General features: G+C 34.0%; 8 protein-coding genes across 11 annotated transcripts; 6 read left to right on the forward strand and 2 right to left on the reverse strand.

Annotated features, from left to right (window-relative positions):
- Window positions 1-391: 391 nt before the first annotated feature.
- Window positions 392-8359, reverse strand: lin-52 (DREAM core complex component lin-52). Of its 3 annotated transcripts, none has more exons than XM_089077391.1 (5): window positions 8217-8359; window positions 7549-7626; window positions 7380-7469; window positions 984-7310; window positions 392-861 (listed from the first exon to the last, which is right to left on the reverse strand). In XM_089077391.1, exons 1-4 carry the CDS (start codon window positions 8245-8247, stop codon window positions 7177-7179), a joined length of 333 nt encoding a protein of 110 aa, XP_088933517.1. In that variant the 5' UTR covers window positions 8248-8359; the 3' UTR covers window positions 392-861; window positions 984-7176. The 3 variants fall into 3 exon arrangements, with proteins under 3 accessions (XP_088933517.1, XP_011632350.2, XP_088933516.1); XM_011634048.3 differs by having other exon boundaries at window positions 7380-7475; XM_089077390.1 differs by having other exon boundaries at window positions 7380-7487.
- LOC105424013 (PI-PLC X domain-containing protein 1) lies at window positions 669-4577 on the forward strand. 2 transcript variants are annotated; one of them, XM_089077382.1, is made up of 6 exons: window positions 669-804; window positions 1141-1395; window positions 2451-2659; window positions 2915-3119; window positions 3665-3935; window positions 4096-4577. In XM_089077382.1, exons 1-6 carry the CDS (start codon window positions 702-704, stop codon window positions 4334-4336), a joined length of 1284 nt encoding a protein of 427 aa, XP_088933508.1. In that variant the 5' UTR covers window positions 669-701; the 3' UTR covers window positions 4337-4577. The 2 variants fall into 2 exon arrangements, with proteins under 2 accessions (XP_088933508.1, XP_025073322.1); XM_025217537.2 differs by lacking the exon at window positions 1141-1395 and having other exon boundaries at window positions 670-804.
- Window positions 4923-7191, forward strand: LOC105424015 (phenoloxidase-activating enzyme 1). Its single transcript, XM_011634047.3, has 7 exons — window positions 4923-5413; window positions 5508-5722; window positions 6051-6159; window positions 6278-6459; window positions 6548-6646; window positions 6730-6902; window positions 6985-7191. The coding sequence occupies exons 1-7, from the start codon at window positions 4923-4925 to the stop codon at window positions 7087-7089; spliced, it is 1374 nt and encodes a 457-aa protein (XP_011632349.2). The 3' UTR covers window positions 7090-7191.
- On the reverse strand, window positions 8360-8805 carry Pet117 (cytochrome c oxidase assembly factor-like). The gene is made up of 2 exons (XM_011634049.3): window positions 8646-8805; window positions 8360-8575 (listed from the first exon to the last, which is right to left on the reverse strand). The coding sequence occupies exons 1-2, from the start codon at window positions 8735-8737 to the stop codon at window positions 8434-8436; spliced, it is 234 nt and encodes a 77-aa protein (XP_011632351.2). The 5' UTR covers window positions 8738-8805; the 3' UTR covers window positions 8360-8433.
- Window positions 8806-11240: 2435 nt separating this feature from the next.
- LOC105424010 (uncharacterized) lies at window positions 11241-12302 on the forward strand. Its single transcript, XM_011634033.3, has 2 exons — window positions 11241-11384; window positions 11497-12302. The coding sequence occupies exon 2, from the start codon at window positions 11606-11608 to the stop codon at window positions 12287-12289; it is 684 nt and encodes a 227-aa protein (XP_011632335.2). The 5' UTR covers window positions 11241-11384; window positions 11497-11605; the 3' UTR covers window positions 12290-12302.
- Window positions 12303-15917: 3615 nt separating this feature from the next.
- Window positions 15918-17132, forward strand: LOC148936602 (uncharacterized). The gene has a single exon (XM_089077389.1). It carries the CDS (start codon window positions 15918-15920, stop codon window positions 16992-16994), a length of 1077 nt encoding a protein of 358 aa, XP_088933515.1. The 3' UTR covers window positions 16995-17132.
- LOC105424005 (tRNA 2'-phosphotransferase 1) lies at window positions 17057-18899 on the forward strand. The gene is made up of 3 exons (XM_011634029.2): window positions 17057-17200; window positions 17298-17366; window positions 18306-18899. Exons 2-3 carry the CDS (start codon window positions 17355-17357, stop codon window positions 18897-18899), a joined length of 606 nt encoding a protein of 201 aa, XP_011632331.1. The 5' UTR covers window positions 17057-17200; window positions 17298-17354.
- Window positions 18900-19021: 122 nt separating this feature from the next.
- LOC105424006 (poly(A) RNA polymerase, mitochondrial-like) lies at window positions 19022-22057 on the forward strand. The gene is made up of 4 exons (XM_011634030.2): window positions 19022-19278; window positions 19546-19649; window positions 19760-20080; window positions 20161-22057. The coding sequence occupies exons 1-4, from the start codon at window positions 19022-19024 to the stop codon at window positions 21663-21665; spliced, it is 2187 nt and encodes a 728-aa protein (XP_011632332.2). The 3' UTR covers window positions 21666-22057.
- The last annotated feature ends 169 nt before the right edge of the window (window positions 22058-22226 follow it).

Here is a 22226-nt window from a genome sequence, read left to right on the forward strand (position 1 = left end):
AAAAACTTCTAACGAGATTACGAAATGTGCACATATTAGGTAATCTACATTTTTATAGACACTCTCTTGAAATTTCAAAGATATTTATCTTATTTCGACATTAACATTATTATTGTTGTATAAAATTCCTACAATCATAAAAACGTGAAGAATAAATTTTAATAAATTTAATTGAAGAACGTTCGTTAGAATTAATCAGACTTGCTACGTGTCTCGCGATTGTCAAGCACAGTGCATTGTTATTATGATTAAATGTATTATAGGCAGGCATATTTATTGGCATATCAATTCAGAACTATAAAAGTATTAAATATAGTTCAGAATAGGAATAATAGTTACATTTATCGGTACAGTATTGATAAAAATAAGCTGGGAATGCGGAACTATATACTTAACGTGAACAAAAACTAGCCGTTTATTTTTCCTATTATTTTTGTTATCGTAAATAATGTATTATTGAATACAATTCGATTTCCTATTCAAGACAATTGTCTTAAATAAGTTTCTTAACGGTAATAAATTTTTAAACTCGGTATTGTACAAGAAACCAGGATCGAAGGTGAAGGTGACGTTTTTTGCAACAGTTTATAGCTGGTTGGCTTCGTGGAAAGAATTGAAACGGTCGTGGAAGCATCAAGAAGAGAATGTGTCGGAGAGGTGGATAAATATTGTTTACTAAGATTCTCCGCGTTAACTCGTGCATGAAGATGAAGCTGCTTGCGATTCTTTCCGCTTTTTTCTCATGGTTAACGATCGTTGACTCCATGTCGACCGCGAGATTTTGTGGTCCAGAAACGGGAGACGGTGAGTTTTAAAATCGCACCGTAGCAATAGCATGACAAATTGCATTATTCACGCAATCTATAAAGCAATCGAATTGAATCCTCGTATTTTCATATCGTTTTATTGCATATTATATAATAATTCAATGAGAGAACTTTTCGATTAAGTTTAAAGAAGCACACTTTTTTATTGTGACTTACGTAATCGTTATATACACGTCTCGTCTCCTCTTACAAAATGTAATGCTCCGATTTATTCCGAGGGATTATGGTTATCAGATTATCGCACCAGACCATGTATCATCATGTATTTCGCCGAGTGTCCTTGCACCGAAAACACCTGTTTCCCCCTTTTCAGATTTCCAACGCGCGCATATCGGCCTGATCATCTCACCCATAATGTCCATTCGAATGATACGGGAGATAGAGATTTATTGGAATCACGTCAGGTATCGACCGGGCGATACAATCGCTCTTTACATGGACGAGCCCACGAATGGCCTCGAGCCAATTTATACCCTGATACCAAACGCGCCGAGTGGTATCAAGAGGACCGGATTGCAGGCCACATTCATTCCCACCTCGAGTCTCACGTTCGTTCAGCAATGTCTACGTACGTATATGACGTATAATTGTACGTATACATGCATATCGCAGTTACATAATTCCAATACAGATTACTAATCAAGCATATGCGTCATCAAATATTTAATCAAGCACATTTTCGCTAACAAAGTGATAACGACATTGCTTTCCTCTGCTTGTAATAAGAATAGTAATGTAGCCGCATTTTCTTTCAGCATATTAACAAATTTAACAAATTACTTTTATATCATTATACTTTGGGACTCATTTGATTTTTATATATTTGGAAACTGTAGCATCATTGAAAGAATATCTTCATGGTGTCAGATCGTTTTAAAAATTAACAAAAAAATTCCAAGACGAATTTGTCTTTTAACTTTGATTAGATATAATCTTTGTCCTTGTGGAGTTTTGTGTGTTAACTCTGACATAAAATCAAAATTTTTAAATAGATATGTGAAATATAAAATATAAAGAAAGTATTAATTATATTTTATGAATATAAAAATTTAAAAAATTGGAAAATCGCAACATTATTTCCATGTTTAACAGAAAGATTTTCTTTACAATTTTTGGCGATGCAAATAAAAAATTCAAAATTTTATTATTTTTATTTGTGTTACAACAATAACAAGTCTTTAGAATAAAAAATCTTTAGAAAATATTTCTTATGTTAATAAACTTATTTTTAATATTTAAATAATAGTAAAAATGTCTTATCATTGACTTGTTACTTCTTGAATAATGATAATAGTAATGTATTATTTTTTGCTTATTTTACAACGTAATTTTCTCAACATGTGCAAATAGTGAATATAAATACATAATAATTACAAAAAAATTTGTAATTATTGTCAGACGATATATATAATGACTTTTATATTACAGTAATTATAAAAACCTATTTTTATTTATTTACATTACACATAAAAAGTGTAGTGTTCATCCATCTGAATTTGTCAAGATTAATTTAAAATCTCCTTTAAAATCTCGACGAAAAAAACAATTATTACTCGATCTATTATTTTTTCCTTGCAATATCTTTGATATATCTGAGTTTAAAATAAAATTTTCTTTTGATAGAATATCATGTTGCCTGGCTGAGAAACGGCACGATAAGACTAACAAATTGTCTACAAACGCAGCCTCACTGGATGACGGAGAGGAGGGTCATCTTAGGGTCGTTGCCCATGAGCAGAGTATTCCTACCGGGTACGCACGATTCTGCGTCATACGCGATACACGAACAGAAAAATTCCGAAAATATCGTTGAAAGATACGTGATAACGCAGGTAAATTTCTGATTTATCATATATACAAAATTCGAATATTCGCGTAGATAAACCAAATGGTCCGCATGGCCGCAAGATCAATCTCCATCTCTGCATTCTCCCGATCGATTCAAATAACGAGAACGTTTGTCGTGCTCGAATAATTGGTGAAAATATTCAGGCGACATTAAAAGAGAGCTTACGCATTAGAGTGACGGACAAGAATTAAATATGGAATAACCGTTGCTGGTAATCGTTAGGATAATTAAACTGCAGGATGTGGACGTGCTCGCGCAACTGATCTATGGTGTCAGATATCTCGATATCAGAGTCGGACACTACCCCAACACCAACTCGGTATGGTGGGCGAATCACGGAGTATTCAAGTCTGTTCCCATGCAGACTGTCGTGAACCAGGTGAAGACTTTCCTGGACAACACGAACGAGATCGTGATATTCGACGTCCAGGAATTTCCAGTTGGTAATATATTTAAATTGTTAAATTTAAATCATCCGAATTTGATCAAGTGGTAAAATGGTAAAATATCACGAACGCAATATTTCTTTTTGCGCTTTTCAAAATACGTAAAGTTACCGATACGCTCTCCCAAATAAAGAAAATCGATTCAAAAGATGTATGATTTAATACTAGATTTTATGTGTGTATGTGATGCAACAAAATATTTCACTCTATATAATACAAGAGTTAAAGAATAAATTATAAAAACAACGCAATCAAAAGGGTCAGATCTGTTGAAGATATTTAAGATGTTTATCATTAAATAGAGACACTTTTCAATTCATGTCGATTGTTTAAACATAACAGATCACAAATATTATAGCACAGAAACGAAATACAAAAACACAAAATCTTATGGCATAACTTGCCGTTTGTTTTCCCAATTAATAACGAGCAACAATAGCAAAATTTATTATGTAACTCATAGTAATACTACTAGGATTTATAAATATTTCTTATTTACGTTTAAAACATTTACTGATAATGATGATGATGACAATGTTTAGGTTTTGGGAAAAATCTGGGGATACATCACAATTTCGTCGGGTTCCTCGAGGAACAATTTGCCGGATACTATCTTCCGAAGAGTTACGGGTGGACCAGTACGCTAAATACAATTTGGTCGTCTGGAAAAAGACTCATCATCGGTTATGATGATAGACGAGTTGTCAGCCGCTACGAAAGCGTTTGGCCGTGCGTAACACATCAATGGGGAAATGTCAGAACTATAGAAGATTTGTTCAATTATTTGAATCGCATTGAAACGGAAAATCTGGGGTATGTATGAAATAGTTTGGCTGCTGCCAAACAGTCAACTAAAATAAAACTTTTTTAAAATAATTTTCATTATGTGCTTATTTTTAATTTCACAAATACTTTAATTAGTTCTAATTATAGTTCTAATTATATTGCTAAGCTGCGAAGTTTCTTGTTTCAGACATTCTAGGACGATACCAAGATCGGCGATGGCAGAATTAACGCCCAACACGTGGGACGTAATCTTAAACCGGCTTGGGAGTATCCGTCAAATGGCGGAGAAAGTTAATATCAATGTTACGAATTGGTACAATAGCAAATGGCAACGCACCGCCAATATCGTTGCCGTCGATTTCGTCCGGTCGTCCGGCATCATTGAGACCGCGATCGAATGGAACGAAAGACGGAATTCACATTGTTAAATATTTCCTATTCACGCGCGAGGATTGAAGAAACATACAAATTAAGATTCATTAACGCACCGAGATATCCATAGCACATGTCCCAACCAGCAAAAGAAGAATTTTTGTACCAATAGTACTTAATAATTTATTCTGCCTCTACGATTTTATCTAGTTACCAGTTGTACGGATATCAACAAATTTTATACATAAAATAAGTAATTAGACAGTGTCTAATAAAAAAAGTGCGAACATCTTATAAGATTTCTATTCTTCAGTTTTTCATCAGGTTCATAGAAACAGAGAGCGAGATAGTTTCTTGTCTCATTAAATAATGTTGCTCCGCTACGTGAATTTACCGTAACGTTTGAATAAAAAAATAATTTACTTCATTGTAATCAGCTAAGCGTGGCACCAAGGATGTGATTACATCAACCCTTTGTTACCTTCTCAAGGAATCTAGATAAATCGCATAACATAGTTCGCGCATTAATCGCATAATACATATACTTTTCGCGTGATCATCTCAGTTCCGCCGGATGTGCGAATAATGCTCTAGTCAAGGTAACCGAGAAACGAAATTGTCTGTCGTACATACAGGTGCGCGATGCAATCAGTTCATCATTCGGTACAGACGATGCTGGTCGCGAATACTAAACGCGACTACGAGACCTGCTTTCATCAATCCGTCGCGTCTTTGTATGAAAAGCCTAACGAACTCAGAAAAGGGGAGAACGATAATCCCTTTAAAAAGTTGATCGACTTCACATACTCCTTTCATGGAAAGAATCGTTTTACCGGATTTCGCTTCTCGAAATCGTCCGTCGAGATTTCTGCTACGGAACTAGAGAATATTTATTTTCATTCAGGAGAGTGCGATCATCTCGTTTACATTTACATCCGAAAAATGTGCTGCCTATTGCTTTTACTGCTTTTACTGCCGGTCGTAACTTTGGGGCTATGCGAGTATCCTTGGTATCAGTACGATATGTGCCAGAATAACTCTCTTTCTTGTCCCAGTGATCAGAAATGCGCGTTTATCGAGCACTGCCCAACGATCGTGTCCTTAATGGATCGAAACTCACTTTCCGCTCACAGGTAACGTAGTCGTTGTCCCTCTACATTGAAAGGACGCGTGTATATGTATGTGTGTGTGTGTGTGTGTGTGTATTTATGTTTTTTTAAAACGTAGATTGCGACAAGCTGTGTGCGGGTACGATCGGACACGCATAAAAGTCTGCTGCAGCGTTGAAAGTTACACCGAACAGCCGATATATCCAGGTAGAAACCAGATAGCTATATATCCGACGCAATCATCTTCAAACTTTCAATGCGGAAAGAGCATTGTTCGAAACGACATAGACGATTTAGGATCATATCCTTTTGTCGCAAGAATCGGTTTTATAAGCAAGTACTCTCCTCTCTTTGCGCGTATACAGAAATGCTTGTTATGTTGTACGGAAATTGTGTAACATACAGGATGTCTCAAAATCTGTCAATTTTATCTGTACTATAATATCGAAAATAAAATGCCACAACTTTCGTATATTAATAATTCTAAATTTTTCAATGAAAATGCATAGCGAAAAAAATTTTGCGACATCGTGTATATATAACAAATTATATACAATTTCGTCTGTTCGAAGGACGAAAAAGAGAGAAAAGAGATAGATGTATTTCTTTTATTATATAAGACATGCGTTTTCAAACTCTGTTAGCAAGAATTCTCTTTTAGATACATTAACGGGTGAAATCAAATACTCGTGCAATGGCGTGATTATTAATGAGCGTACTGTATTGACTACAACTACATGCGCACTCGCGAAGTCGGACAGATACAAATTGTACGTATAGCAGTCGAAAATAAAATATAACGAATTATCGTTACTCAGATTTTCGATCGTATAACAGCATTAAATATTGTAGCATGCAATAATTACGATAATCCTCGTTCGTGTTTAGATGCTCTGTGCTTATTGGTGAATATAATACAGAGACGGATCCAGATTGCAATAAGTTATTTTGCGGACGCAATACCAGTAGCCACGACATATCGTACGTAATAAAACATCCGGGCTACGACGTCGCAAGTTTCTCCAACAACATCGCCTTACTTCGCTTGAAGAAGGCCATCGATTTTACAGGTATGTACAATTCTTAAATGTATGATGTATTGAAGGCGCTGTGACGATCACAATCTCAATGAAATGCAAGATATCCGATCTTCTTCAGCCACAGCTCAACCAATCTGCTTTATACCGGAAGACAGATATGTCAGCTTAGGAAGTACATGCACTGTCGTCGGCTGGGGAAAATTGTCAGGTCAAAAAGGTATTAATAGAACAAACTATCGTAAAGCATAAATTGTAAGCTGTGTTTATGTAATGTTCAAATGCTGTAACCCTGTGATTCAGCGCAACCATTGACGCAACAGTCATTACAACTAGAACTCGTACCTAAGCAGCAGTGCTCGGACTATTTAAGCCAAGCTCTATCTGTCGAATTATGCGCCAAAGGCAACTGTGAACCTTGCTCAGGTTACAGTGGTAGTCCTCTGTTATACAGATATGCGGACACATATTTCCTGGTATGTTATCAACATAAATATTTATATATACTACAGATACGTGTAGTTCACATATTTATGTTTTTCCTTTCTTTTTAATCAGGTTGGAGTCCTATCATATGGGTCTAGTTGTGACTCAAGCACCATTTTTCCATCCGCTTTTGTAAATGTACAGAGATACACAAGATGGATCTTGGAGAATTCTTAAGTTCGGAAAAATATAAAAATATCTATTTTTTTTAAACGCTAATTATAATATTGCATTTATAAATTTTTGTTTGCAAATTAAAATAAGTTATTTATGTTTAAATATATTCAAATATTTTCCGCGTGTCATTTCCTTAGCCTCTTCTAGACCCAGCTGATAAGCCAAATCGTGCAGTCTTTTCACTTCCGAGATAAGCCCGGTCATTGACAAATTACCCAGTTCTGCAAGAAAATATTTTACGGTATTTAGCAACAAGATGAAGAAATGTATGTTAATGCATATTAACTCACGATGCACATGGCTTATGTCATCCTGCGACATCGCAGCCCAAAAACATGGTTCTGTCTGCGGTGAATTTTGAGCAACAAACTCATGTACACCTGGAACTTCATTGCTCGCTACATATATGATGTATTGTGTATACATGACTCAAAAATGATCTTTGAAAAATGTACTCACTTTGCTCAGGCCATAAATCTGGAGATGCTCTATCCAATTTCTCTAAGCTCATGAGACTCTCTTCTATGCAAGATAAATCTATAAAATAAAAATTGACTGCTTTAGTACCCTTTGTAATTGAAATATTTTTATTACATTAGTATTATTTTATGCATATTGTTTATGTAATTTATTCAGTTTCCAATATAATTAAATATTTAACCTAAACTTTAAGAAATTAACTCATACAGTATTTTATATACAATAGAATTCTATTTAATGCAAAATTAATTTTTATATTCTATTATAAAGTAAAAATGTAAAATAAATAGATAAATATAGCATATAAAAAAATAAAACATAAATTCTATATTCTATTTAAAACATAATAAACATATTCACAATAATTCAAGAATATTCTGTTTTCTCGCAAAATTATTATATAACTGCATAATAATTAAAGAAATTTTTTTAAAGTTGACGTATTCACTTATTAAAACAGTTACAGATAAGTAAATTCACATTACATATTATTAATATATTTAATTATATTCAAAATATAACTTTTATATATATATATATATATATATATATATATATATATATACACATATATAACCAGAGATAATAGTACCTCCAAAAATAATAAGTCTCACAGTTACATTCTCCTTGTAAGATTCCAAACTTACCCGGTTGTTCCACCGCTTCGTCGGCAGCCATAATGCCCGCGCAAAAGCTGTAAATTTACTCAAATGTTCCCAGAGGAGGACACTTAACAGGTGCTCGACGCGCATATACGAAATGGAGTGAAATAACCGAGCGATATCAAAGATATTTTACACACGGCTGTTTTATTCCTTATGAAAATCCTCGAATAACAAAGTTAACAATCACGCGTGTCAATCGTTACGTATCGTTCTCACACAGTGCCTCTCCCCTTTGCAGTTCCTTCGTTAACTCGGCTTGCTGTTGCAGAATGTAGACATTTTCCGCTTTTCGGCGTTCCCGTCGTTCGATGTCGCGTACTACACCCAAGTGAAGTTGTTCCCTGAAACAACGGCGACACGGTTTAGCTGGTGATAATAACGAAAATGTTGTGGAGACGCGACTATATCTACCTGTCGTACGACTGCTTGTAATGCACGTAGCCTATTATGCCAATGGACGCCATGCAACATAGACCGAAAGAAATTTTAGACGCATACGACATCCTCGAGAGGCAACGTTGCGCAGTTGTTCGCCACGAAGTTGTTGCACGTGTTGCTCGCGCGAGGCATCATGGGACAGTCGAGGTTTATCGATACTCGCGCGCGCGCGTATATTTGAATTTTATCAATTCAAAACTATTTGCATCGACGAAATATTGTTAAATGATCTGACGAGAGTTCGCGTGGCCACGTATAAAATTGTTAAAATTTTGAACAATTTAGCTTATAATGTAATATTAATTTATTTATTATTATATCGATATTTTTTTTTTATTCAAATTGAATTTTAAGATATGAAATTCATGTTTCATTCTATAAATCATTAAAATTTTACACACTGAATGAGATACAAAAAAATCTTCAATATTCTTTCTTTTAATATATTTAATCTTTGCCATCAAGATGCAAATATAAAAAAATCACTCGATATTACAAAAATATAATTATTTGTTATAGTAATTAAGTTGTTAGTAAGTTATATTGTAAATGAAATATTTCGATAATTTAGATAAGAAATTTCCTATATAAAAATATTTTAAATTTAAGATACATTATTATAATTAAATGTTTTTAATTACAGTAATCTACAAGCAAAAGAGAAAACAAAAGTCAATTGTTGCGATCTAATTTTTCAAATGAAACAATTGAATTTAAAATTATGTTATATTTTTTCCATTTTAATCTTTTATTTTAGTTTTTATCCTACGTGTGTAATATTTTCTAAAAAGGAAAAATTTTTTTAAATAATTACACTAAATATCTGTCTTAAAAAAATTAGACATTAAAAAATTTTTTTCTAATTTACAAATGTAATTTTGTAAAATTTCGACAATCGTCATATTAAGGAATTATTGGTCTAGTTTCTACCACTATCTTAATTCGCTCCTAATATGACATAGATTTGAATCGATGGAAACGCGACAAATTGCTCATTTCAATCCTACTTCGATCCATAAATCTTTACTTCCGATGGAAACAGCATATTAAATTTGATCCATACCAAAATAAAATCGAATTGAAGACTTCGGTGTAAATTAGACCATTGTCTAAGGGTATGGTCAAGGACTTAAGTCAGTGACACACAATGCTTTTTTTTTGCTGGTTTGCTAGCTGGATTCGCGTGTTTTTTAGATCTAAAAAAATATACCAATCGAAGACAAGAGCTCAGCAAATACGCAAATTTAGCTAGCAAACCAGCAGGAAAAAAAGCATGCGTGTGCGGCTGGCTTTACTACAAATGCTTTGAAGCATTTTTTGCATTAGTAAAATTCTTTGTTTTGATTGGACAATCAAACGCTTCGAAGCATTTGTAGTGTTACATTTACTACGTTTACACGACGACGTTAAACTGGTAATAACAACCGTAGTTAGTGAAATCTTGCGTTCGATTGGTGTATTCTTTTAAATCTAAAAATGTGCTCCAATTAAATGCAGGAAATCATTAACTGCGGTTGTTACTAAATCGGTTTAACGTCGCCGTGTAAATGTAGTAATTGATCGTATCCTAAATCTACAGTCCAACCACATGTTGTTGCTTTCCGAAACTCATTAAAAACAAGCCTACTAACTCTTGAAGAATCTTCGACTGTGATTGGTCAATTTTTATAGCTTGTGGCTTACGCACTAACAAGATATGTGTATGCTCGTTTCGCGTTTGCGAAAGATCAATTCCCGGATCAAGAATCAGCTTTGTATTCGGCACATTCTCTAATATGCGAAATAGTTGAAACCGTATTATAAAAGATTTGTCAGAAATTACAATATCGGACAATTGTGTTTTCTGACGCGTCAAAAATAGGGGCGCCAGGAACTCGCAAATAGAAGAAAAAAAGAAGGAGGAGTGGTGCGGACGTGTTCGAGTGGTATCTGGCGGTTTTTTAGTGTTAGAAAACCCTCGGAATAGGTAAATCAGCTCTTTTCAGAGCTTAATAGGTATAGATTGATGTGCAATAGTAGGATATATTAAGGAACGGGAACATCAATAGGGCAATATAGAAGAAATAAAGGATTGCGAGGAGCCCCCGGGAGAGGGGCGGCGAGAGGAGAGAAGGGAAAGTATAAGCTTGACACTGAGAGAGAATGAGACACTAAAGAGGACAATAAGGAGGCTCGAAGCAAGATTAAACGTGGAAATGAATGAAGAAAGTAACAAAGGAAAAAGGCCAGCGACGGAAGACACGTTGGACCAATTGATGATAGATGCGACGAACACTGAGAATGAGAACGAAGAATGGAAAACTGTAGAAAGAAAAAAGAAGAAGGCAAGAAAACAATTTTCACAGACTGAGAAGTGCGCGGGAGAAACTAACAACCCGAATGGCTCGAAGACACGTGATATAGGAGAGGACCAATCGGAAGAAGAAATGGAAACGGAGGGGGAAGGAGACACGTTACCAACGGCGGGCTGTAACAAAGGCTCGCAGTCAGTAAGTAGTAGCGAAATACAACAGACAAATAATATGAACAATATGACAACGAGTAATGAGCAAAGGAAGAGGGAAGCATACGTGAGGGAGGATGGTGTGCTTAAGCACATTAATGAGATTGATGTGTCTAAGGTTAGTAGGAGACTGGAATTCGAAGAAAATTTCGGAAGTAACTACAAAGTCACACTTAGGATAACGAAAAGAGCAGGCACAGCCAAAAAAGGTAGCAACTATTTTAAGATTATGCACATGCTAAAAGATAAAAGAATATACCCTAAACGTATAATGATGAACGGATTTAAGATGGTTACATTGTTTTTTTTTAAATCCAATAGACGCGAACAGTGCTATTAAGAAGACAAAGAAAAAGACGGATACAGAGCGGGAATAGAAGACCGGGACACGTGCTTCAAAGGTGTTGTACCGTTATACCTGGACTCAATCATGGACTTCTACGATTTACTTACAAAACCAGAGGATGTCGTAAGAATAGAAAGAATGATGAGAAGAAGATGGAACAAGGAGGAGAATAAGGTAGAATTCGAGCCGGTTGATTCGGTGATAATTACTTTTAAGGGAAACCAGCCCAGGAACAAGATAAGTTTCTTCAACGATTTAGCCATACTAAGAGTAAGACCATATGTGGCCCCAGTAATGCAATGTTATAAGTGCTTCAGATACGGTCACAGAAAAATACATTGCAAGAGCGAAGAATGTTGCATCAACTGCGGTGTAAAAGCACACGGCCATTGCGACAAACCAACAAAGTGTCGCAATTGTGGAGAGGGACATAAATCTACAGACAGGAAATGCGATGTTTATGAAAGAAACCAAAGGATTAAAAAAGTGATGGCATATAATAATGCTTCGTATAAAGAAGCCATCGAAATCCTGGAAGGTAGCGAGGAAGGTCCAACAGAGGTCTATGACAGGTATGAAAAACCAAATAATTGGCCACTTCTTAACAGACCAGGACAGAGGGCGAATCAGAGGCAGAAACCTCTGTATAGAGATAAAGTGATAGGTAAAGAAAACAACAGAAAAGGAAAAGGAATGGAAGGGGAAACGGGAGGTGCAGATGATACAAGCAGCGATGACCTACAATACCTAACAATTCCGGATTCTTAAGACGGGAAAAGAAGAGGGAGGACGGGAGAAGAAGGACAAAGGTACCTGCTATGAGGACCAATTACTATGCACAGTTCGACACGAGAGAGGGGGAAATTACAAAGGAAAAGAGAGGAATTGCCTTAACACATAAGAAGGAAGGAAATTCGACAAACTTCCCTAGCAACGAACAGGAGGGCTACTCAATAGGGAAGACATTGATTACAGAAAATGAAAAAAGAAAGGAATTCATAGCCAGACTGTTGGTGGCAGTGGATAAGGATTGGGATTTGAAATCCCTTTTGGAACAGGCACTTGATGAGCTTAAACGAGACAAGAGTTGGGAAGGAGACCAGACGAACGGAGAGCAAGATAAGGAACAACACCAGAAGAATATTATACGAGATAGAAACAGGATATACAGAGAAGAAAGAAAATACAGAGAAAACAGGATAGTAGAAAAAATGAGACAGGATTTTTGGAAGGACAATGAATAGTTCAAAAGACATATCATAGCATTAGAATCTAAGAGTTAAACTAAGAATCGTTTATTGTTTTTATATAGTTTATAACAAAATTAGAAAACTTAGATCTTCTACAAAATACAACAGATAAATTTTAAAGATTATTAGACAATAAGATTAGTAATAGTAGTTCATAATCGTTACGTTTCATAGTACAATTAGAATTATAGTCAATCCATAAGACTGACATTCTCAGTAAGCACTGCAGAATTTAATACTCAACTGCTATTGTTTTTGTTTTTATTTTTTAAACTTTTATACTTTCAGATTATTTTATTTTAGTTACATTTTAATTTTATTTTATTTGTTTTACATTTTATTATCGTTGTTTTATAAGAAAGGTCACTACGAAAATTTTTATTTAGAGTAATTTTTCTTTTACAAAATAATTAAGTTGCTATTTTATCATACTCATACATAATGGCCCCAGTCACAATATTAGTATGGAATTGTAGAGGGATCAGAAATAAAAAAGAAGAATTGGCCATGAGAATAGGAAATTATGATATAGCGGTTATAACGGAAACTAAACAACCAAAAAACGCTCCAATTTATTTTACAGGCTACAAAACATATCGAACAGATAATTTAGACAGTAAAGGAGGAATAGCTATGGTGATACACAATAGACTAGAATTCGATATTTTAAAGTGCCAGAAGGATACACATGAATCGGTGGAAAGGTTGGGCATTACGATAAAGAATTTTTCAGAAAAAGTCAACATAGTCGCGGTATACAGGAGACCAGGTATTAGGTTGAGCAAATCCACATGGCGAAAGATACTCACAAACAACGAAAATACATACAAAACATATTATGTCGGAGACTTCAACGCACATAATACTATCTGGAACTGCGGAGATACAGATAGAAATGGTGAAAACATGTGTGAGATAATGTGTGAGAGGGATTTGGTATGTTATAATGAAGATACAAAATCCAGAATGGGTATGGTAGACCAAACGTCTAACAATTTAGATTTAATACTAGGACCAATCGAGGATCTGGATAATATAAGGACATATCAGTTACAGGACTCCTGGGGCTCGGATCACTACCCAATTATAATGGAAATGGACTATGAGATCACTAACTACATTAAAAAGACGAATAGAATCTCATCTAGTAAGACAAAATGGGATGAGTATAGTAGAAAGGTTACCGAAATCTGGGAAAAAACAAGGAAAGCATTAAATTTGGATTCAGGAGATAAGGACACACGGATAAGATATAATCTGCTATGTGAAAGTATGAAAATGGCCATAGAAGAGATCACCCCGAGGAGAAGAGGTAACAAGAAAGAAAATGAAAATAATAAGATAAATAATAAAAGATCAATCCCAGTTAAATGGTGGGACGAAGAATGCGAAGAAGTGATTAGAAATAGGAAAAAGCACAAAAGAAATTTGTTAGAAAAGGAACAATGCATGCATATAGAATACAAGAGGTGCAGAGCCATAGCGAGAAAAGTGATCAAATTAAAAAAGACAGAACTTTGAATCATTCTGCAAATCTATTAACAAGAACATAAGTATGAATTATGTATGGAATACGATGAGGATATTCAGGAATTGCAAAGCGAAGATAGAATGGAAGAGCAGGAACAGAGAGGAAAGTATAAAAGAAATGATAGAAAAACTAGCTCCCCCGTCTGTGGAAAATCCACCGATGGAAATTAGAAAAAAACGGGAGGAGAGATTGAGATGGAAGGACAATTTTACAGCAGCGGAATGGGAAAGAGCATTAAGAATGATAAGAAAGAATACAGCATCTGGAAGGGACGGTATCGAGTATGACATGATCAAGTTGTTGCCACATAGAATGCAACATGAAATGCTAGTGGTACTTAACGATATATGGAAGAGGAATTTGCTGCCAAAGAGCTGGCAGGAATATCAGGTGATTTTCATCGACAAGCCAGGGCAGGAGAAGGTCAGACCGATAGCTCTTGCGTCTTGTATAGGTAAAGTAATGGAGAGAATGGTAAACGAAAGGCTGGTATGGTGGGCAGAAAAGAATAATTTAATAAACAGGGATCAAAATGGATTCAGAAGAGGAAGGTCTTGTGCTGACAATTTGACGCAAATCACCACTGACATCAGGAATGGATTTTTCAGAGGGGAATACACCACAGCGCTATTTGTAGACGTAACCGCGGCCTACGATAACGTAGATTTAAACATACTCATTGAGAAGTTGGAAGAGATAGGATGCCTCAGTGACATAGTAAGATTTGTGTACGCGTGGAGTAGGGTCAGGTATACCCAGTTTATTGTATCTGGAGAAGAAACTGTGGATAGAAGGGTTTATAAAGGTCTACCGCAGAGGGCAGTGCTGAGCCCACTGCTGTACTCAATATATACGAGAAATATTACTGAGGAGCTAGGAAGGGGAATATGAACAATTCAATTTGCAGATGATATTGCTATGTACATCACAAGTACAAACAGAGAGACAAACACTCTCGCAATCCAAGAGGCGGCCAACCATCTGGCCAACAGACTGGAGAAGTTGGGACTGGAACTAGAGCCAAGGAAAACGGTTCTGGTGGAATTCAACAAGGGGAAGTACGAGATAAAAAAGTGAAGATAAAGTTAGGAGAGGTGGACATACAGAACAGCGTGGGGACAAGATTTCTTGGACTATGGTTTGATAACAAGGTTAACTTCCATCATCAGGTTGACCTGGTCAGAAGTAAGATTAAGAAGGCTAACGGTCTCATGAAATATCTAAATAAAAAAAGAAGAGGTATGGAAGTCAACACGGCACTGCTGTTATATAAGAGTATAGTAAGGTCAGTAGTGGACTATGGTCTATTTATTTACTTCCCTAGAGAAGCCAACCAAAGGCTGGTAATGGAAAGGACTCAATATGCAGGTCTCAGGACAGCATTAGGCTACAGAAATAGCACACTGAATAATGTAATTATAGCGGAATCAAAAGTTATGTTGTTACAGGATAGAGCAGAAATGCTAGTGAGGAATTTTCTTTTAAAAACAATGATATATGGAAATGAAGAGATGAGATTGAGAATAGATCAACTGGAGGCAAATGAAAACTATGAACGCTATATCAGACCCACATCGAACAAAAGTTATCTGGGAAATGCCTGGTCGAGGATAAAATGATTAAAGAAACACGCAGAGAAGGTAGAAAATTCGAGATTTTTGAGACAGATTACGAGGAAATCACTGAGGAATTGGAAACAGACAAATACACAGCGAAACAATGGAAAAAGAAAATTCATACAAACAGACAGCTGATCGAAACTGTCATAGAAAACAATAAAATCAGAGGTACTATCAAGGTAATGTACACTGATGGTTCCAGGGGGAGAAAGAGTAAATCTACAGGAGTGGGACTAGTTATAGAAGAACAAGAAACAGCATACAATATAAGCCTGCCAAAAGAATGTTCATCATTCACAGCAGAAGTTTTTGCAGTCAAAACCATAGAACTTATATATCAGGAAAAAATAGAAGAAAGACAAAACTACTTAATTTTCACTGATTCAATGTCAACTATACAGGCTTTAGAGAACAATTTACTTCAGGTACAAAATATTATATACAAAAATATGTATATAATAAAAGCCAGATCCTTATATAGGAAGATAATAAACAGCAAGAAATGCAGGATCATTATAGGATGGGTCCCTGCACACGAAGGGATCATGGGCAATGAAATGGCAGATAAACTGGCGAAGGAGGCTTCTCAAGAACTCCCCTCGGAGGAAATCAAGGTCCCATATAGTGATTTCAGAAGTATCTTTAAACGGGAATTATGGAATAATACACAAAACAAGGTCATAAAAGATGCAGAGTACAAAGGAAAATTTTATTTTGAGAACTTCTACAAAAGAAAAAGGAGAAAACCGTGGTTTGGTAATACTAACGAGGAAAGATATTTTATAGTATGGATTAATAGAATCAGATCGAATCACTTCAATCTGAATGAATCACTAGCCAGGAAAGGGTATATAGAGGACGCTAGATGTGATTGCGGTAATGAGTGCGAGAGTTTGGAGCATGTGGTGTGGAGATGTGTGAAGTATGATGAGGAGAGAGTGGGGATGGACTTGGAGCTGAGGGGGATGGGGGTAGGGGGAGAGGTTAACCTAATGGACGCGATAAGAGAGCTGGATTGGGTGGTGTTGAAGTGTATTTACAAGTTCTTTAAAAAAATAAATAGAATCATTTAATTATTTAATACAAGATACAGAGAAACTTATAAAGGAATCAGATAAACCTGTGTCATATATAACCCTAGGGTTGAAGACACATAGTCGGAAATATCCGACGTCCTCCAACCGGAGGAAAAAAAAAAAAAAAAAAAAGAAGGACATAGACAGCGCTTTCGTGACAGCGCACGGACATGATCAGTTTCGCAGCTGAGACGTATTAGCAGGTAACATGCGATTATTGTTGTCACAGTCAATCGTAATTGTGGAATCTCGTGTGACAAAAATGTAAACGTTGAAATGTGCGTCTGTGCACTGTTATAGGAAAAAGATTGGTTGAGTTGGGTCTCTGGAAGTAACATCGTAAGCTACGCTAGTTTCATGTTTTCAAAGGTTAGACAGTTGTGATGTAATAATTTGCAGAAAGATTGTGCGCTTTTAAAAAATTACAGCTTATGTTAACATTGCAATAATATAAGATCGCAGTTAAAAAAATAACTGCCAAATATTTTCTAATGGAATGCGGTTTTTTTTACGATTGCTTTAGTGTTTGTTCCACTTTTTGTCATATGTTGTTTCGTTTTTTATACTGTTTATATTCCTATAAAGGGCGGCTATCACCGCTGAAAATGCTTTCTGTTATCTTTATTTCTGTTTGGAGTAAATGAATAATAAACAATTAAGCATATTTGGATGAAAAGTTAATGTATTAGAAAAATAAGCCTATTTTTTTATCATTGTGCTCTACTAAAATTTCATCAAATTTCAAATATATATCTATTTCATTTTAAATACAAGTTTTTATTAGTTCAGCCATAAAAAACATCCAATATGTTAATATTGAATTTTCTATATCCTTTTATCTCTTTCTGCTTTTTCTTGTTTTTATAATTATAATTTATGTATTAATACTATCCTATAATTATAATTTATGTATTTTAAAATATAACATATTTTTGAAAATTATGAGTGAATTAAATTTTAATTTTTTTAAAATTGCAAAACAATTTTATTAGTATAAACCTAATAATAAAATTAACACTCATAATGTAACTGTAGATTAAGTCATAGATTGAGTAGAATAATTTGTTTAAAAAGCTGGCATTGAAATAAACAACAATATATGATAATAATATATATTAATAAGTTAGTAATAATATTTTATTAATTTTTTATTAATAAATTTAAATTTATAAAGTTAAATTTATTAAATATTTATATTTATTCTTATAAAGAAATTAGAAGAAGAACTGACATTCGTTTGGAAATTTTAATAATTGATTTAATTTAACTGTATAATTCTCTAATAACTGTTATTAATATCATTTTTAGAGTCAGAGCAAAAGAGATATTGCTCTCAGCAAAAAATTATCATATCTACTACGTCATGGAGCTGTAAAGGAAGGCTTAAATATTAAACCAAATGGTTTTGTTACAGTTAATGAGCTCTTGAATAAATCATTACATCAGTGTACCATTGACGACATCAAAAGGATAGTAGAGAAAAATAATAAACAACGATTTACCCTTGAAACAATTAACGGCATTTTAGAAATCAAGGCAAATCAAGGACATACTATACCCAAAATCAACAATCTGAGTTTAAAAATACTTGACCTTATTGAATTTGATATAATTCATGGAACATATTTTAATTATTGGCCAAAGATAAAAACTGAAGGTTTATCTTGTATGAAAAGAAATCATATTCACTTTGCAAAAGGATTAAATTTTATCAACGGTCTACGTCGAAGTGCAGAACTTTTCATTTATATTAATTTTGGAAAAGCAAAGGAAGATGGTTTAATATTTCTTGAATCTGAAAATGGCGTTATTCTTTGCGCTGGAAATTCGAAAGGATTTATCGAAACGAAATATTTTTTGAAAGTGCTTACTAAAGATGGTCAAACATTGAATTTTTATTAAAAATAACTATTTTCTCTTATTTTTTGATATATTACTATTAAGAGACTAATATTCTTTAGAAACAGAGATACAATTAAGTCAAAGCAATAATTATCAGTGATTGTTTACACAACAATTGAATAATGAATTCTAAATCATACGCTGAGTCTGTCAAACCTGCGAAAGAAGAAATTGCTACCAGCTCAAAACATCAAGAAACAAAATCAGATCAAATATCGCATAAAGTGGATCAGCATTATTTACCAGGAAAATCAGTTTGTGTTGCGCCTTTACCCAAAACTATATCATCAGAGGATTTAGTAAATTTCTTGCATCAATTTGGGCCAGTTAAAAGACAACATTTTGGACGGAATTCGTTTTGGATTGAATATAATGATAGGTAATTTGTAATTAATATATTTATAACAAAATATACAGGAATAAATTTTATCTGTTTAATTTGTACAAATATTTAATAAAGCATTCTACTTTTTTTTTCTTTTCTTCCATAATTTTGAAATAAATATTTTTTGTTGTGTTTATTATATCAATATTTAGAAAAAATAGGAATATCTGTTTAGAAAAAATGGAAAATCTTAATGTTTAGATGCATGTAAATGAATAATTGTATACTGTCTAAAATTTGTTTTGTTATTGTGCATTGCAGCAAATCGGTTGATATTTTAATGAGCAGATCACACTGGCTAGCAAATGAAAAATTATGTTTGAGAAGACTTAAGAGAAATGGAGAAAATTTTGGCTTTGATAAAAGTAAATACCACTTAATTATCCTAAAATAGCAATACAATTATCATCCCTAACTATTTTTGTATACAAATCATGTTATATATTTATTTATTTATTTATTTATTGTTTCATAGTGCCACAAGAAAGGACTAAAACCAGCCCGAAAAAAGCTGAGAATAAAATTGAAGAAGAAGATGATCCGATAAGATACGATCGTATAAAGAATACTATTGAAACTGAAGTGACATTTAACAATCAATTGGCAGCTCTTTTAAATGCAGTACAACTTACTGAATATGAATTGGCAACAAGATATGATGTGATTTGCACTCATCTGGATGACATATTTAGATCAGTTTTCTCGGAATGTCGAACATACAAATTTGGTTCAACAGTGGCACAATTAAGTTTCAAAGAGAGTGATTTAGACATTTACATGTATATCGGTGCACTCGGTAAGAGTATTTAATTTTATTAACTTAATATTATAAAAATATTATTATAACATGTTTAGTAAGTTTCTTTTTTGTTTAAGATTTACCATCATTCTATCACAAACCAGATGTTCCGACTCAAGTGTGGACACCAATAATTTTCAAAAAAGTGAGAAGAGTTATGTATAGTATGAAATCTGTATTTTCCAACATAGTCTCGATCCCTAAAGCAAAAACGCCTATTATAAAATTTCGTTACATACCAACTAATGTCTCTTGCGATATTTCTTTCAAAAATGGCTTAGGCATCTATAAGAGTAACTTCTTACGCTATTGCGCATCACGCGATCCTCGATTAAGACCGTTAATGTTGCTCATCAAGTACTGGGCGAGGCATTTCGGAATTTCGGGTAGCGGAAGGATTTCCAGCTATGGATTAGTATGTCTGATTATCTTTTACCTCCAACAAGAATCAGTCGGGCTTCTTCCACCCTTATTACATCTTCAAAGAACTTGCACCCCAGAGATTATGTACGGGTGGCAAGTAAACTTTAACGAAAATACCATATTACCACCTATTAACAACAGCAGCAGTATTGCAGAATTATTTCACAATTTCTTGTCCTTTTATAGTCAATTTAGTTTTAATTCATGTGTGGTATGTCTATTGGATGGAAAAACATATTCAACAGCTGATTTTGCACAGCCAGATAAATTACCTAATTACATGGACAGGTACAAAAATTACATCATGGATAGCAATGCCAAGAAATTGGATGTTCATAAGCCAGCATGCATACAGGATCCAATCGAACTTAATCAGAATACAGCTGCAAATACATCAGACCGTGCATTATTAACATTTCAACACTGTTGCAAATTTAGCGCTGATATTTGTTCAACAGCCAGTGTAAATAATTATGATAATCTATTGAGAATGATTTTTGATACAATACCCCCTCAATTGATACATATGAAGAAAAAGAAGAAGAAATTTAGAAATATAATAAAGGCTGGTCGTTTTCTCCATGCTGGATTACCAGAAGATTTCGAAACGCGTACAGATATTGTTGATAAGGAACAGTACAAAAAAGATAATTGGTATTTTATCACTTTTAATTTAATAAGAGACATTTTCGAAATGATATTCAAATTACAAGTTGAAGTAATTGATCAAGAAGTAAAACAGCAGAAAATTGATGTATTATCTGATGTACATACCAGAAATAATCAGAAGGTAACTTTTCACTGTACGGGTAACAAATGTGTTTGGTACAATAGAAAAAAGAACAATAGAACTCTTTTGGATCTTCAAATAAGTCTTCTAGAAAAAGAAGCAATCATGTCAGATAAAGTAGTGGAGCAATTAAATGAACACGACCAGGCAAATAATATTAAGCTAGATTTTATATGTACGTTAGAAAAGGCAGACAATCCTGTAGCAGTGATTATAATATTGAACGATGAGAATAGTCAGAATCATATTATTCGACAATTCGAATGCTTTGTGAATACTTGGATACCGAAGATAATAAACAAAACATTGCTACATATGCTGCAATTCAAAAAGACCTATGATCAATTGCTATGTCATCAAAAGTCGTGATGATTTTAAATCGTACATTATTTACTTTCTGATACGGACCAAAAATAAGTAGTTTGCATACGTACCCTTTATTGCATACGTACCCCCTTGTTAAAGTTACATTAATACAATGTAATACATTTGATCGTATTTAACTGATTATTTCTAAAAATTCGGGGTTGTATAAAATATAAATTTTCTCTTTGGAAAAACATGTATAAATGAATATCAAGAATAGCTTTTACGTCACGTTTCTTAATATCATACATATTTCTCAATATAGCACACTACCGCCTAGTCAATTTATAGTCATTATAGTCATTATTTATTAAATCTATATTGCGAACCGTAATCAGTTCGTATAAGTTAGAGTATGTATAATCGAACATGAAATAAATACAAGTTTCTACAAATACATGTCTATTTACATATACATGTCATGTCTATTTCGATCTTTTCGCGTCGAGATCAACAAAAGTCTCATTAGACTTGATCTGATGATTAGAGCAATCAATGTTAAAGATGTATCACGGTTATCAATTTTTATAGATATAAAAAAACTTTTATTTTTAATTTCTTTAA

This window comes from Pogonomyrmex barbatus, unplaced genomic scaffold, assembly GCF_055798465.1.
Source record: "Pogonomyrmex barbatus isolate J1 unplaced genomic scaffold, ASM5579846v1 scaffold2, whole genome shotgun sequence".
NCBI classification, from domain to species: Eukaryota; Metazoa; Arthropoda; class Insecta; order Hymenoptera; family Formicidae; genus Pogonomyrmex; species Pogonomyrmex barbatus.

What these genes read in the sequence shown, in the direction of transcription:
- LOC105424013 (XM_089077382.1), top strand. Translation starts at nt 702, where the DNA reads ATGAAGATGAAGCTGCTTGCGATTCTTTCCGCTTTTTTCTCATGGTTA. An exon ending in AAAGATACGTGATAACGCAG is followed by an intron (nt 2,660 to 2,914) that starts GTAAATTTCTGA and finishes ATTAAACTGCAG; the next exon opens with GATGTGGACGTGCTCGCGCA. An exon ending in ATTGAAACGGAAAATCTGGG is followed by an intron (nt 3,936 to 4,095) that starts GTATGTATGAAA and finishes TTCTTGTTTCAG; the next exon opens with ACATTCTAGGACGATACCAA.
- LOC105424015 (XM_011634047.3), top strand. Translation starts at nt 4,923, where the DNA reads ATGCAATCAGTTCATCATTCGGTACAGACGATGCTGGTCGCGAATACT. An exon ending in CGCAAGAATCGGTTTTATAA is followed by an intron (nt 5,723 to 6,050) that starts GCAAGTACTCTC and finishes ATTCTCTTTTAG; the next exon opens with ATACATTAACGGGTGAAATC. An exon ending in ATGCGGACACATATTTCCTG is followed by an intron (nt 6,903 to 6,984) that starts GTATGTTATCAA and finishes CTTTTTAATCAG; the next exon opens with GTTGGAGTCCTATCATATGG.
- lin-52 (XM_089077390.1), bottom strand. Translation starts at nt 8,247, where the DNA reads ATGGCTGCCGACGAAGCGGTGGAACAACCGG. An exon ending in CGAAGCGGTGGAACAACCGG is followed by an intron (nt 7,627 to 8,216) that starts GTAAGTTTGGAA and finishes TTTATTTTATAG; the next exon opens with ATTTATCTTGCATAGAAGAG. An exon ending in TGACATAAGCCATGTGCATC is followed by an intron (nt 7,311 to 7,379) that starts GTGAGTTAATAT and finishes ATTTTCTTGCAG; the next exon opens with AACTGGGTAATTTGTCAATG.
- Pet117 (XM_011634049.3), bottom strand. Translation starts at nt 8,737, where the DNA reads ATGTCGTATGCGTCTAAAATTTCTTTCGGTCTATGTTGCATGGCGTCC. An exon ending in TACAAGCAGTCGTACGACAG is followed by an intron (nt 8,576 to 8,645) that starts GTAGATATAGTC and finishes CCGTTGTTTCAG; the next exon opens with GGAACAACTTCACTTGGGTG.
- LOC105424010 (XM_011634033.3), top strand. Translation starts at nt 11,606, where the DNA reads ATGGACTTCTACGATTTACTTACAAAACCAGAGGATGTCGTAAGAATA.
- LOC148936602 (XM_089077389.1), top strand. Translation starts at nt 15,918, where the DNA reads ATGATTAAAGAAACACGCAGAGAAGGTAGAAAATTCGAGATTTTTGAG.
- LOC105424006 (XM_011634030.2), top strand. Translation starts at nt 19,022, where the DNA reads ATGAATTCTAAATCATACGCTGAGTCTGTCAAACCTGCGAAAGAAGAA. An exon ending in AAATTTTGGCTTTGATAAAA is followed by an intron (nt 19,650 to 19,759) that starts GTAAATACCACT and finishes ATTGTTTCATAG; the next exon opens with TGCCACAAGAAAGGACTAAA. An exon ending in CATGTATATCGGTGCACTCG is followed by an intron (nt 20,081 to 20,160) that starts GTAAGAGTATTT and finishes TTTTTGTTTAAG; the next exon opens with ATTTACCATCATTCTATCAC.